General features: G+C 46.4%; 1 protein-coding gene across 1 annotated transcript; it reads left to right on the forward strand.

The window, feature by feature from the left end:
- Positions 1-576: 576 nt before the first annotated feature.
- Positions 577-14,696, forward strand: LOC311597151 (uncharacterized protein; the record flags this gene model as incomplete). The annotated part of the gene is given in 6 exon segments (XM_084781301.1): positions 577-1,499; positions 4,036-4,144; positions 5,167-5,239; positions 13,641-13,684; positions 13,686-13,708; positions 13,710-14,696. Coding segments are annotated over 6 exon segments (2,112 nt in total). The 3' UTR covers positions 14,650-14,696.
- Positions 14,697-16,364: the final 1,668 nt, after the last annotated feature.

The following is a 16,364-nucleotide window of genomic DNA, read 5'->3' on the forward strand; positions in this document are numbered from 1 at the left end:
AGAGGATAAAGGATTTAGGGGAGGGACCAGACAGGAAATGCCCTTGATTTAGAATAGGATCTTTTCCTGCTCTGAACATGGATCGACTTCTGGTTCATGTGGGAAGAAGATGCCCACCCCAGCAAGGATGGGAAATGGAGAAGTATGAAAAGGCTGGGTGTGGTGGCTACTTACTGACATTCCAGTCCTCTAGAAGCTGAGGGAAGAGGATCAAGGTGAATTGCAGACCATTTTGGAGTATAGTGAATCCTAGGCCATCCTGGGATATAATTGTAATCTAAAATAAAAGGAAGAGTGAGAGAGAGGCGGGAGTGACGTCAGAGCAATCTGGAGCCAGAGCAGAAAAATCTGGACTCGGTGTGTACTCCTGAGGGTGGGGGAAAGTGCGGAGAGATCAGAGAGAAATATGTACCCAAGGTTCCTAGGATGACCTGGGTGTAGCCTGGGCTTGTGCCTGAACACCTCAGTTCAAAGGCCCTCATAGCCTAAGAAAAAGGGAGTCCCCAGGCAAAGAGGTCGTCTCTATCCCTGCAAGGCACACAAAGTGGGTCTTCTGCGCCTCTCCTTCCTGGCAAGATGGGCACCAACTCCTCCCTGGTGACTGAGTTCATACTGGTGGGCTTCTCTCGTCTGGCACACCTGCAGGGCCTCCTCTTCTCCCTCTTCTTGGCGGTCTACTTGCTGACGGTGGCCGGCAATCTCCTCATCGTGGCGCTGGTCTCTACAGACGCGGCGCTGCAGTCCCCCATGTACTTCTTTCTGCGCATCCTCTCGGCCCTGGAGATCTGTTACACTTCCGTCACAGTCCCCTTGCTGTTGCACCACCTGCTCACAGGCCGGCGCCGCATCCCGCGTGCGGGCTGCGCTCTGCAAATGTTCTTTTTCCTCTTCTTCGGTGCCACAGAGTGCTGCCTGCTGGCTGCCATGGCCTATGACCGCTATGCCGCGATCTGTGAGCCCCTGCGCTACCAGTCGCTGCTCAGCCGGCGGGTGTGTGTGCAGCTCGCCGGAGCCGCGTGGGCCTGCGGGGCCCTAGTGGGGCTGGGCCACACCTCCTTCATCTTCTCCTTGCCCTTCTGCGGCCCCAATGCCGTTCCTCACTTCTTCTGCGAGATCCAGCCGGTGCTGCAGTTGGTGTGCGGAGACACGTCGCTCAATGAGCTGCAAATCATACTGGCTGCTGCCCTTATCATCTTGTGTCCCTTTGGCCTCATTCTCAGCTCCTACGGCCGGATTCTGGCCACTATCTTCCGCATCCCATCTGCTGCTGGTCGCCGCAAGGCCTTCTCCACCTGTTCCTCCCACCTGGTAGTGGTGTCTCTCTTCTATGGTACGGCCATCTTTATCTACATCCGCCCTAAGGCCAGCTACGACCCAGCCACAGACCCGCTGCTGTCCCTTTTCTACGCTGTGATCACCCCCATCCTTAACCCTGTCATCTACAGCCTGAGGAATGCAGACGTCAAGGCAGCCCTAAAAAGAAGCATCCAGAAAATGGGGCCCTCCGAGATTTGACAGGGGGTAGGAGCCCTGAGCAGAGCTCCGGGTCCCAAATTACCAGGAATCAGAGGAGAGAAAGCTTGGACTAACCAAACTAAACCAAACGAACCAAACAAACAAAAAAGGTAAACGGGGATCCACAAAGAATAGTGGCGGTTAGACCTTTTGGACATTAGTACTGCACAATCATTGAAAGAATTGATAGAGTTCTGGCAGTTCTCAAACTCTTTATGCAGCCTGGCCCTGCCCCTACCTCCCAAGTGTTGAGAATACAGGTGTGTACCACCACACCTGGCCTGCCTTGAGTTCTAATCCTAATTCTTCCTACCTAATTAGCTGTATGACCATAAAAATTATATAATCTCTATGCACTTTAAGCTCTTTATCCATAAACTGAGATCAAAGGCTAGTCGTTTTCTTTGCGAGCTTGTGAGACCTGTGCTTCATGGGCATCTCTACAAATACTTTTAATAGTTATGTCAGATGGGTTTGCACAGAAAGTTGCATCCATCTCACAGTATATCTCACAGGCAGCCTTTGCTGGGGGGAAGAAGGGTATTTTTTGTGTCAATGGGGTTAGTATTTAGAAACTGAGAGGGAAGTAGGCAAAGTTGCCACACAACAAGGCTGCAGGGAGGTCAGGTGTGGTGGCGCACACCTGTAATCCCAGCACTCAGGAAGCAGAGGCAGGTGGATTACTGTGAGTTCTGGGCCAGCCTGTTCTACAGAGTGAGTCCAAGACAGCCAGGGTTACACAGTGAACCCTATCTCAGAAAAACAAACCAACCAACAAGCATGGCTGCAGGAAAGTGTTCCCCATCAGTGAGACAAGCCAAAAACATCCAGGACACTGAAGAGAAATATAATACAGCCATGACACACAAGAGCCCAGGGTAAAAAGAGCAACTTAATGAGAAGTTGTGATGATGTAATTCCTCAACCCCAGGGTGGGGAGGCTGAGGCAGGAGGACTACCGCAAGTTCTAGGCAAGTCTAGGCTACAGAATAAAATCCTCCCTCAAGAAATAAGAGTCTCCCAGAGGACCAAGATAGCAACACTCTTCTTGTCATAACAGCAATACCTTCTGGGTTTTTTTTTTTTCATTTTTTGAGGCAGGGTCTTGCTGTATAGGTAAGGTCAGCCTTGCACTCACAGGCGTTACATGATGGAATTAAAGGCAAAGCCACAACACCCTATTACCAATATTTTTCATCGTTTTTCATCATTTCATCACTCATCACCATATATTTCATCATTCATCATTAACATATAATAAATTGCATCTATTTAAATGTATAGTCTGCTTAGTGTTGACATATGTGGGCACCACAAGACTATTGTCACAACCACTCAACAGCATACACATCCTCCAGAGGTGCACTCGTGCCTCTCAGAAGTATTTCCCTTCTGCCCATCCCTACAATCCATGCTTACAAACGACTTTTCATCTTTGTTCCATCAATACAAATCAGTTTACCTCTTCTAGATTTTCACATGAATAGAATTTTTGGTCTCAGTATTTTAAATGCAATATGATTGTTTTTTAGAGTCATCCATGCTGTAGTGTATAGCATATTTGTTTCTGAGTGATATCCTATCATATAAGACCTCAACTTATCCCTCCATCTGGTGATGAAAATGTGGGGTGTGCCCAGTTTTTCTCTCCCACACACGAAGTCTTTGTGGACATTTGTAATTAAGAACGTGATCATTGCTCTTGTTTCCAGCTGCATACACACAAATGTACAGTAGACACATCACGTGAAAACAAGAGCTGGTTTTGGTTGGGGAAAGCCCTGGGTTAAGGGATTTTGACTGGGGACTGGAGAGACACCACACCAGGTGAGGACACTTGACACCAAGCACAAGGACCTGACTTTAATCCCCAGAAACCACAAGATAAAGGAAAGAAACAATTCCCACAGGCTGCCCTCTGACTTCAACACGTGAGCACATGTATGCCCACAAAAACCGCACACACAATAAATAATTTTTTGAAGTTAAGACTGAAGACTCGGAGCCAGGTACAATGACTCGCACTTACAATTCAGCATTCAAAATACTGAGGTAGGGAGGATTGTCTTCGCTGGCAGGCCAGCTTGGGCTGTATAAAACCCTATCTCTGAGATAAATTAATAATAATAATAATAATAATAATAATAATAATAATAATAATAATAATAAAAGGACTAAAGCCCTAGGTTATGAACTCCACTGCTACAAAATTTCCAATGACCTAGAGCAAACACCACCTTGGTAAACAATCAGAAGTCTGAGTTAAATGAGCTATGCTGGCTTACAGATCTTCTACTTTGTGCTCATCCTCCTGAGGAGCCTCTGCTTCCCGTACCTGAATCTCTCACAAAGAACAGAGTCAGGGAGCATTGGCCTCTTCTCCACCATCACTGCCAAAGGACCTTGAACTCCATCGGTCCTGAGCCAAGTTTAAGAACGCTGACTTGATTCCATTATGGTGAACACCAGTCACGATAGGTAAAAAAAAGTTCTAAATTCATTAATTCTGATTCTGGACAGGAAAGACAGCCAGGAGGAAGGTTTCTGGCACATAGACTTTCAGCAGGCTATAGACATCCGCAAGCTAAAGTGCAGGGAGGAGCTTTCTTACAGCGATCAAGTGCCTCCAGTACATCAGACAATGCCTCTTTTCAGAATGCAGTGTGTTTCCCACCCCATGTCTGTGAGCTGCACATAAAGCATCCACCCTCTAAGTGGAAATCTCTCTGTGACAGCGCTCCACACTCCCAGAAAGTGTAGCTCCTCAGCATGGGCACTGTTAGAATGCAGCCTCCTGAGATTGTAACCTACAAGTCAAACAACCGCACTAAGTCAGCAGCCCTGCTGCCTGGTCAATTGAGGGACACTTCTCCCAAAGACTCCTGAAATCCTTCCCTTTGTATCACAGATCATGTTTTACTTGAAACTGTTAAAAAAAAGATTCCTTGTTTAAACCATTAGCTTAGAGGGAATGAGCTGGGAAGCAAGCAGAACAAGACTTTGATCACAGACTGCTAAATAACAATAACAATAATAATAATAATAATAATAATAATAATAATAATAATCATCTAATGGTGCAATGTGAGCAGGGGGGTTTGTAAAGTCATAACTGAGCTAAGTCCAACCCTGTCCACACCCCTATTTACCAAGTGAACAAGAGAACTTGTCATGGAGAGGCCCCATCTCCTTTCATTATTTCCCAAGGCTCTTTTGAACCTCACTAACGACCAATAAGGGGGAATAGACAGTTTGAATGCACTGACACAGAACACTCATCCACAGTTGGAGCCTGAGGTAGTGGAACCGATAGCTCAGAACTACTGACCGGTCAGGACCGCGGCGGCATCAGCACCAGAGAATTTACACATCATTCAAATCATCATGTGAATCAGGAAGTCTGTGGGCACAACCTGGATAAAACTCTGAGGACTGCTGTTCTGAGCTTCAATGAGCCAAGAGAATGTTTCTATGCTTCAACATCTGAGCGCCCTCAACAACTGCAAAAGATGTCATTGCACGGTTTAGCCACATGGTGGCAGCATGGGCCTACTGTCCTGACGTGAAAGTGAGTTTGGTCCAAGTAAGTCAGCTAAGAGAAAGGACCCTCTCCACCAACCCCATATTTAACAATGGCTCTTCCTCTTTCAGTGGCTGAGCAAGTCACTGCATTCTGGGAACAAGACAGGAGTCCGTGGGATCATGGGAAGAACTGCATTCCCAGGTGAAAGGTGAACGGTGAAAGGCTAAGGCTGAAAGACCTGACAGTTCACCCAGGGCTTCACACACACACACACACACACACACACACACACACACACACACACACACACACACACAAAGAGGGGGCGGGGTGGGGGGCGGCGGGAGTTGTGGAGGTGGGGAGAGACACTCCCACCACTGAAACTCATTAAGCTTTGATGAAGGTGTGACCCCCTCACGCCTCTCTCCTCTACCATCCTGTTTTTTGTCTGGCTAGGTCCCACAAAAGACAAAAATGCTTCTGGTTTTGTTCTAATTTTCTGATCACCCAGATGTTTTAAATCAGTAAGAGATTCTATTCCAGGTTGGTATACACAGGAGCTGAGATTTATTTCAGGTAAATAACAGCATCAACAACAAACAACCAAACCAATGGAACAGAGGACAGTTTGATAACACTGGCCAGCACAATGAGCGTTTGGTTCTGAACCCCAGCCAAAGAGAGGTCTTTGCTATAGGTTTCTAGAGAGGATGTGTGATCTGTATGATTTGGGTTGCAATATGCCAGAAGTCAGAGAGGCAGAGAAAATAGGGACTCAAGGCTGCCTGGGGCTCATAGCACAGGGGTTGCCCTTGCTGAAGCAGAGGTGAGAAAGAGAGAAGGGAGCCTGGGGCTCCAGGGCATGTGACTAGATCGCCCCCATACTGCCAAATCTGGTCTCTATTTTTTCTCTTACAGTTTCTTATATATGCATATAATGTGCTTTGAATCCATTCCTTCCAGTATTCTCTCTGATCCCCCCTTAACAAACTCTTTCTCCTTGTTTCAAATTCTTTTTACTTATTTATTTATTTAATGTATACAATTGTTTAGTCTGCATGTATGTCTGTGCATCACGTGATGCCTCATGCTTACGGATCCCCTGGGACTGGAGTTATAGGCAGTCGTGAGCCACCATGTGGGTGCTGGGAATTGAACCCAGGTCCCCTGGAAGAGCTGCCAGTGCTCTTAGCTGCTGAGCCATCTCTCCAGCCCTCATGTCTCTTTTCGTGTGTGTGTGTGTGTGTGTGTGTGTGTGTGTGTGTGTGTGTGTGTGCTTCATTCCTTCCCCCTAACAACTGGCTGCCTGTAGCTTCACAGGTGAGGTGGGGGTCTCACAAGCCTCTCCCCACTCATCGTGGAATGTTAATGGGCCCTGGTCTTCTGTGGTTCTTGTTCATATAACCACTGCTGCTGTGGTTTCGTGAGTGCAGCAGCCACATCGTGTCCAAAAGAGTGAATTTCACAGCATTCTTTGCCGTTCTCTGGCTCTTACATTCTTTGTAAGAGCGATGTTCCTGAGCCTTAGAGAAACCGAATCTAGTCTCTGTTAAAATGTCAGGCCCATGATCTAGCACCAAGGCTCTTTGTGTCCCTGCAATGTTCCTGAGCCTTAGAGAAACCAAATCTAGTCTAGTCTTAAAATGTCAGGCCCATGATCTAGCCCCAACGCCCATTACCCTCACCCCAGAGGGCAAAGTACAAACAGAATGGAATCTTCATGCCCTGTACCACAGGTGTCCACAACACCCTCTATTAACTGGAAGTGAAAGTTTGGGAGGTGACAGAAAACAGGCTAGTGGGATAACCAAACGACAAACTTTGAGCCTCACAGCTCAATGCTCACTGGGAAACATAAGAAGAGTAGAAATATTAGGGGGAAATTGCACAAAGGGGGGGGGATCCCATAAAGTCCATCATTAATATCACCCATGATGGAGACCTGAGAGCCCAATAAGCTATTGAGGAGTAGGACATGAACCCCGGGAGAAGACAGCATGCATAGTCACCCTTGAAAAAGAAGTAGAAAGCAGGCCCATACCCCCCATCTTCTGCTCCCAGATTTCTCCCTAGTGATTCAGTTCTCCTGGTGGTCATAAGAGAGAGGAGAGGCAGGACATGCAAAAGGCCTGATTTCTAGACTCCTCTGCTCTGCCGTCCATCCCTGGAAACGCTGAGCAGAGATCACTCCACTCCACTCTACTGCCGCCCCAGACCTTTGCTGGGCGAGTCCCACTGAGAGTGAAGGGAAAATGGGTCGCTTCTACTCCGACTAAGTAAATTCTCAAAGAATAGATGTTTTAAATCTCTTTTCTTTTTCTTCTTCTTCAAAAAAAAGGGGGGGAGGGGGTTAGGCGTGGTGTGTGCGTCTTTAATTCCAGCACCTGAAAGCCAGAGATAGGTGGTGGATATCTGAGTTCAAAGCCAGCTTTGTTCATCTACATAGCAGGTTCTAGGCCAGCCAAGGCTACATAGTGAGGCCCTCTCTCAAGTGTGTGTGTGTGTGTGTGTGTGTGTGTGTGTGTGTGTACGCTAAATTATTTGCTACATATTTTTAAAGCTCAGATGCTGTAAAGTCCTCCATTATCATAGCTTCCTTTGCTGAGTCACTATTAAGGCCCTGTCTGCATACGGAATCATAGCTTTTTGTTTTGTTGTTGTTGTTTTTTAAATCATCCTCTTTGTTAATGGTTGGATCTCTGATAGTTCTTATCATTTTTACCTGCTCTCTCTCTTCTTATTAACTCTTCCACAAGTTCCAAGGGTTTGCACCCCAGGCAAGGCTCTTACCACAGATCTAATTTGTTCTCTTTCCTCAGGGCCTGCCAGCCAGAAATGTCAGCATGACTAGAAAACATGCCTATCTCATCATCCTCCTTTTTTCCATTTTTTCCTGTCAAATGTGGAACACACCTTCGACATACGGTTTTTCACATTATAATTTCTTCCTCACATGGGCAGGTTCTTTCTAAACAGATAGGTCAGCCTCAGCTGCTTGTCTTATCAATCGCCGTAGGCTCTAAGCAGCTGCTACCATAGCCTGTCTACAACCCTGACCCATACTTGCTACTTTCAGGGTTAGTAATTGTAGTGGTTAGATTTTTTTTTTAATCTTTTTTTTTTCTTTTAATTCTTGATTTTTTTTTTTTGAGGCAGGATTTCTTTGTGAAGTCTTAAATATCTTGGAACTAGATCTGTAGAGCAGGCTGACCTTGAACTCACTGAGATCCACCTGCCTCTGTCTCTGGAGTGCTAGGATTAAAGGTGTGTGTTATCACTGCTTCACAGCTGTGAATATCTGTGGTTTAGATAGTCTCAGGTGACCCGGGTGACTCCTCAGATTGAGGACTGCTGCTCTAACCCACTAGCTATTTGAGGGGCATCTTTGTACATATAGTGGATCCCATGCATCAAAGGCATGTCATATTATACCATATAGGATAAAAAGACAACCTTGGATTCCCCTCAAGGATGCTCTACCCTTGGATGTATCAGCTTTGGTTACATGTCCTACCATGGTAGAAGCCATGCAACCGTTGCACCAAAATTCATGCCAAACCCATGAAAATATTAAAAAGTGAAAATACTGCCTAGACTTTACCAAAACAGCACTAATTTGTAAACTTCCTATTACACTTGTTTACTGTTTGTGCCATGATAAAGGGTATCTGCTTGTGTTGGAGGATGGTGTGATGTATTTCGATGCTAATTACTGCTTGCTGTCTCTGTGACCCAACTTTTGCTTCATAGAAAGCCATCCCACCTGGACAGGACAAAGAAGATAGGTGGGACTAGGAGGGAAAAAAATCTAGAAAAAACAAACAAACAAACAAACCACACACACAAAAAAAGGCCACCAGGAGTTAAATTTAAAAAATAAAAAATAAAAAAACACACATAACCAATATAGAGAAAAATCCAACCCAAATAAAAAATATTAACCAATATATAAAATTACAGATTAAAAAAATAACTTGATAAAAATTATTAAAAACAAATGACATAAGATTAAGACAAAAATCCTATACCTGCCCCACTATGGGAAGTAGTTTAGAGGATTAATGTTTGCCCTGCCCCAGGTTAACTAAGGCTATTTTAAAATATAACAAGTGTCTGTGTCTTAATTAATTACTATCCAGGCCAACAGATAATACAAAGAATTTAAAAACAATAAGCATGCGTGTGCTACAGCCCACATATGGAAGTCAGAGGAAATTTGCAGGAGTCAGTTCTCTCCTTCCAGTATGTCAGTTCTGGGTACAGAATTCAGACTGTCAGGCTTGGTGGCAAATACCTTTACTAATGAGCCATTTCACCAGCCCCAACGCAGTAATTATAACATCAGAAGACAATCTGGGCTGGACAGAGAGAGAGATGAGGACACGGGGTAGATGAGGAACTGCATAAACTTGCCATATCACTGAAGGAAGAAAATGGAAGGAAAAGGGCAAAGTTTTAAAAATTTTTTGTGGATAATTATTCATCAAGATGTATAGCAAGATCAGAGAGTGGACCACGTGCAAAACATTCTAGAATGAGCCGAAGGGATGTAGGGGGCCTAAGAGCAAATGTGAGTGGTGGCAGGTGATAAAAGCCAAGGGTAAGAGGCAACGCCTCATGTCCAGTGAGGATGGGACTGGTGTGAGGACACGCCACAGGAATCCCAGCACTAGGCAGCTTGGGCCACATAGTGAAATGCTGTTCCTGTTTCAAAATAAAAAGAATTTTAGGATGGCTTAGACCTGAAGTATTCCCAGTAATTATGGCGGCTTTACATACATGACAGGTTTGCTGAAGGTCAACAGGTCAATCAATGAATGAGTAGAGCAGACATAACAATAAGAGAAACATATGGTGCCTCTAGCCTCCACACCCTGCCGGAGACACGGGACCCTGGAGGGGTAGTCTCTCCAGGATTTGCCCCTCCATTCCCTTGGGGGAGGTGGCTCTGGACACCTCCATGGAAAGTGCTCATTATGGGAGCGAGGCACCGATTCCCCAGAGCTGCCTCCCCTCTTCTAAGGAGTGGGGAAAGTGGATTCCTCTGTTTTCTTCCCTAGTGAGAGGTGTGGGTACCTTTCCTTCTTCCCTCTCCCATTAGACCTTAGGATATTTTCAGTGCAGTCACCAGTTAAGGTTAATGGGCTACCACCACAAGACTCAAGCATTTGTCCTGCTTGTGCCCCTCACAGGACTCTCCAGTAACAGCCCCCCACCTCTACCTCTGCACCTTCCTTTCACAAACTGATGCATCTCTTTTTTTTCAAAGCATTGACTCATTTCTCTGCTCAACAGGATGGCACCCACCCCTTGTCTTCTTCCTGGAGTGCCTGGATCTGATCTCAGGTACCTGTTCCAGCAACCAACGCAGTCAAGTATTTGGGTCCTCTTCTGCTAATCTTCTCCTCTGTCATTTCAAAACCACAGAATCCAGAACATAAGCAAGATACCAACATAGACTCAAGGCCTAAAAACGGGGGCCAGACATGAAGGTAAGTGTGTTACATTGCTCTAAGGATAAATGGCTTTGCAGCTCAAAGTCACATTCTAGAAAACCAAGGGAGGCTTAAAATCTGTTGTACTTGTCCCCTGGATGGGGAGGCCTGGTGGCACTCAGAGGAAGGATAGCAAGTTACCAAGAAGAGACTCGATACCCTAAGAGCATATATAGGGGGAGGAGGTAAAATTTCCAACAGATTATTTGCCTTCAAAAACCATCAGTAGTGTGTGTGTGTGTGTGTGTGTGTGTGTGTGTGTGTGTGTGTGTGTGTGTGTTAGAACTATGTTCTTGGGAACCTGTGCACAATACAAAGACATTGTGGAATTTTATTAGTGTGTACCTGTTTTCATGCCTGAAGGTAAATGTCTTAGGACTTGTCTGGCTGTGCTGACATGTGGTTTTGAAATCACAATACTGAAGAACTTGAGTTTTTGTAGTGTAACACCCCTAGCCACCACTACTTCACAAAATTAAATGCTATGTCTAACATTTTATCCATGTCCCCTCAAGGCTACAAGGTTGTCTAGAAATAAAGATAAAACTTTGCTTGCCCTTTTATCTTCCACAGTCTGGCATAACAGCAGGTAAAACAATGACCTTGGAGTTAGGTTTGAGTCAAAATTTTATATCATTTACAAACAATATGACTGTGAACACTGCCTAACTTCCAGTCAAGGAAATATTCAAGTTAGTAGATGAAAGAAAAATGGGTTTTTGGATCAGTTCTGTCACCATTCATTTCTTAGGCCAGGGGTGATCCAGGAACCCACCCCTGTAATCTCAGCTCTCACGAGACAGAAGCAAGACAATTCTGAGTTAGAGGCCAGCTTAGACTACATGATGAGATTCAGTCTTGAAAAACAAAACTATTTCCAAGGCCAGGGATGTGATTCAGCGAGTGACCGACCAGTCAGGGGATATACATTCAACATGCATGAGGCCCTCGGTTCAATTTCCAACACCAAAAAGTCCCAAACAATGAAAACAAAAATGTAAATGCTGGTTTATAAGATAGGGATGATAACAGTTAACACCTACTGTGTGCCAGGCACCATTCAAATCACTCTGTTTATTTAGCTCCTGTTATCAACTTATGTTTTCATATGAAGAACAGAGAGGTTAAGTACATGTCCACAGTTATTTTCTAGAAAGTAGAAGAATCAAGACTCAAATCTAAGGGGTCTTAGGCCTGCACTTTCTTTTTATTCACATTAAAACTTATCCTGCCTGATGTGGACAAGCAATTGGGAGAAGGATTACTTCCTAAAAAACAAAACAAACAAACAAAAACAAAAAGAGCTGTGATTGATAGACTGGGGTGGGGAGTGCATGCCGCATCATACACCTGAAGGTCAGAGGGCAACTTGAAGGAGTCAGTTCTCTTCCATTACGTGGGTCCCAGGGATAAACTCAGGCCATAAGTCAGCAAGTGCCTCTACCTGAGTCATCTTGACAGCACAGAGGATAGTGATTTTTTTAATTAAAAGAAGTGAGTGTGTTCATAAGTTATGTATGCCATATCTGTCATAAAACATGCATAGAAAGATTTCTGTGTAAATCAACTGTGGTGATTCCCATACCATCAGATACTGAATTCAGCATCATACTTCAAGGTTTGAAAATGTGGCTCTCTTTGTTTCTTTTACGTTTGTTTGAGAAATGATTGACAGGAAAGTCCTTGATGACCCAAGAAATCATCCACTTCAAACTCCACCACTTACACATGACAACATTGAGACAGAATGAAGTAAAGTGATTTCACATCTCAAATAACCAAACCAGAGGTGACTGTTCTAGCTAGTACTGAAATCCCCTTGTTTCTGGTCTGACAGGAAGTGTTCTTTCCTTCACTAGGCGAGTCTGTGGTGATCCTGGATGTCATGTTTACAAAATGAGGTCCTGTGCATTACAAGTAGCCTCCCTGGGTTACGAAATAGTGTAACATGCTAAAAAGCACGTGATGGAGTTGGAGCATAGCTCAGTACTGAGTACATGCTTAGCAGGCATAAGACCCCAGATGCAGTCCTCTATGGGGGGGGGGGGGACAGACAAAGGCACAGTAAACTTTTGGCTTGTTGTTTATTTGGTTTTAGTTTTCTGAGACAGGGCTTCTCTGTGTAGCCTTGGCTGTCCTGGACTCGCTTTGTAGACCAGGCTGGCCTGGAACTCACAGAGATCTGCCTGCCTCTATCACCCCGAGTGGTGGGATTACAGATGGGCACACAGTTTTTGCTTTTGTTTTTGTTTTCACAACAAAAACTTTTAAGGAGTTTATTTGAGCAAGCAGCTGTTCCTGAATCAGTGAGCCACAGAGGAAAAACACAGGGAGCATTATGACAGGATGAACACAGACAAAGAAACAAAGAGACTTTTGCTTGGAGGTTGGGCATGGTAGCTTGTGTTATAATCCCAGCTCTCTGGAGGTGGACACAAGAGAGTCAGGAGTTCAAGGCCCAAATGGAACTGAAGACTAACCTGGACTTCATGAGACTCTACTGAAAGGGAGGGAGAGAGGGATGGAGAGAGGGAGAGAGGGAGAGAGGGAGGGAAGGAGGGAGGGAGGGAGGGAGGGAAGGAGAAACAAGGAGTCAGGCAAGGACAAAAGAAGGGAGGAAAGGAGGAGGGAAGAGAAGGAGAATAAAGAAAAATTATTTGACTGACTATCGTTATTGTACTTGGTGTAGTCCAGTGGAAAGTCTATAGCTACATATATTTGTTAGCTGCTCCTAATTGGTTGAGATTACATTCTTTTATATAATTTTATAGGCAATCACAAGAATCACTTCCACTTTGTTTTGCACGTGCAGCAGAAGGGCAACTGTGAAACCTAACTGCCTTTGTCTGCTCAGGGCACTCTTGGCTTTCACTTTAACTGTTGCATAAACATCTAGTCTCACCCAGGCTTAACTTTTAGACAATGCCCACTTCTAAGGAAAATGGGGGATGGAAGCTCAGAGGGGAGTGTGTCCTAAAATCCAAGCATGTGCTTTCCTCTCTTGCCAAGTTTATCCCACAGTGGGGATTCTTGCTTATCATGGATAGCGGTTAGACAGGGTCTCACTATAAAGTTCTAGCTGACCTGGAACTCACTATGTAACCTAGATTGGCCTCAAGCAGATCCTCTAGCATTAAACTTTCTGGTCTCATCCTTCTGAATTTTCTTGGAGTTTCCCCTCAGGCCAACCACAGCTCAACGGAGAGCTTCCTGCTGCTGGGTTTCACCGACTGGCCCTCTCTGCAGCCGGTCCTCTTTGCTCTTGTCCTTCTCTCCTACCTACTAACGCTGACCGGCAACGCGGCGTTGGTGCTGCTGGCAGTTCGCGACCCGCGCCTACACACACCCATGTACTACTTCCTCCGCCACTTGGCTCTGGTGGACGTGGGCTTCACCACCAGTGTGGTGCCGCCGCTGCTGGCGAGCCTGCACGGCCCGGTGCTGCGGCTACCGCACGGCTGGTGCGTGGCGCAGCTGTGTTCCTCCCTGGCCCTGGGCTCCGCCGAGTGCGTGCTGCTGGCAGTGATGGCGCTGGACCGCGCGGCCGCCGTGTGCCGCCCGCTGCGCTATGCCGCGCTCGCCTCGCCGCTCCTGTGCCGCACACTGGCGGGCGCCTCCTGGCTCGGCGGCCTGGCTAACTCCGCGGCGCAGACCGCGCTACTGGCTGCGCGTCCGCTGTGCGCGCCCCGCCGTCTGGACCACTTCATCTGCGAGCTGCCCGCGCTGCTGCAGCTGGCTTGCCGGGACGGCCGCGGCGCCACCGAGCGCCAGATGTTCGCCGCGCGCGTGGTGATCCTGCTGGTGCCTTCTGCGGTCATCCTGTGCTCCTACACCGCCGTGGGCCGCGCGGTCTGGGGCATGCACTCCCGCGCGGGCTGGCGGAAAGCGGCGAGCACGTGTGGCTCTCACTTGACCGCCGTCTGCCTGTTTTATGGCTCCGCTACCTACACCTACCTGCAACCCACGCGTAGTTACAACCAGGGCCGCGGCAAGTTCGTCTCGCTCTTCTACACGGTGGTCACGCCCGCGCTCAATCCCCTCATCTACACGCTGCGAAACAAGGAAGTGAAGGGGGCGGCGCTGAGGCTCTGGTGGAGTCTGGGGAGGCGACAATGAAAAGACTGAGATGGGTGCTGGGTCCCTGAAATAGGATGCCCATATTGTTTCTCTTTGCATGGGTTAGTAGAGGGAGACAGACCCCTGTCGCTCACCGGGTAGGGTTTGGATTCTTGCGGGGAAATTCCTGAAATATATAAATACACATATAGAGTGATGGAGTAAATGGCTTTTAGGACGTTCTGCAAGAAATGAAGCATTGTGGACGAAGGGGCCATAATCATCCTCAGGAGACTTTGTAACCAGCCCGGTAGAATCAACATGGCCATAAGATGATGAGCACCCTAGTGCTGACCTTTAGTTTTTCCCCAGGCTTCCTAAAGACTATGAGAAATTCAATGGCCCCACCCACCACATAGAGGTAACAAGGAAGTCATGGGCCCTACCTTACAGAGATCCCTTCCAGAAACAGGACATGGCTTCCGTTCCTGGGGAGCCAGTCCAGCTAATGCAGACCTAGCCAGGTGATCAAGGCCCACTACCGAACACCCGATACAGAGAATGTCCACAGATACAGGCAACGGTGCCGGGCCTGGTTAAGCTGCGAATTCCACCTGCAAGATAGGATAAATTGAAACTGATGAAGAGGAAGACACCCATGGTCAGGCTGTGGGGAAAGCCTGCACAGGACCAGGAGTGAGACGGAGGAGGATAGAGAAAGGGAAGCCAGCTCCTGAGAGAGGAGCAGGGGTCTGCTGTTGTAGGAAGCTCCATCAGAGAGAAGAACCCAGAAGTCAGCTCCTTCCCTTCCTTACCCAGAGATGAACTTAGACACAACAGATGGAGAAGATACTAGATCTTATTTCATCCCAAAATACCTTTACATGAGAAGATGGGGACTGAATGGATTTCTAAATCAGTTATTAGACTGGGATCCTGTTACGGTAAAAAGATATTTTTGTTAACATGTTATTTCTCTATTCTCTATGAGTAGAACTCGGTTTGCTTCAACAATCAGTCATTAATCCACCTGCCCCTGCCTCCCAAGCCCTGGAATTAAAAGAGTGCACCACCATACCTGACAGAAGTTTCACTTTTTGCTCTCAGCAACAATCCTTCCACATAATGAGCTATGTTAGAAACAGAGAATCATAGACCTGACAAATATTTTTTAATCCACCCACTCACCTCAAACCTCTGTTTCATTGTCATTAATTTTTGATATCCCCAAAGGATGTGATTGGTAATAGCTAAACGAAAATGGGCCTCGGTCCTCTCATCACCCCGTCTCAGCTGGACTCGATACCAAGCCTCACCACCCAAGTTTGACCCCTAAGTCCTAAGTGGTGGAGGGAAGAGAACTGACTCCTGCAGGTTATCTTCTGACCCTGACCCTACGTACACATGCACATGTATAGTAAGTACATAATAAAATACTTTAAAAGTTTATTAGGCCAAACGTAAATCGTCCCCTCTTCCTATGCCACAGTTGTCAGTGTCATCCTTGTCTTCTGAGTGGGTCCCACCCCACCCCCTCGCCTTCCAGGCCACCGACCTCTCCTGAATTGTGGAATTGCATTTCCAATGCCTGGAAATACTTTTCCTTCTTATTCTTTTATCAGACCCCAACTAACACAGATGCAGGAAGCCATGTCTGCAAACAGAGGTGGAATGAGAAAAGAGTCCTCATGTCTGCTATGCCTGCTTATGTGTGAGGTGTGAGTAGCTGTGCTGGAAATCCTCAAGACTGCTGTGATGCCCAGTTTAGCATCTGC

This window comes from Acomys minous (genome assembly GCF_964271855.1).
Source record: "Acomys minous genome assembly, chromosome: 1".
Classification (NCBI taxonomy): domain Eukaryota; kingdom Metazoa; phylum Chordata; class Mammalia; order Rodentia; family Muridae; genus Acomys; species Acomys minous.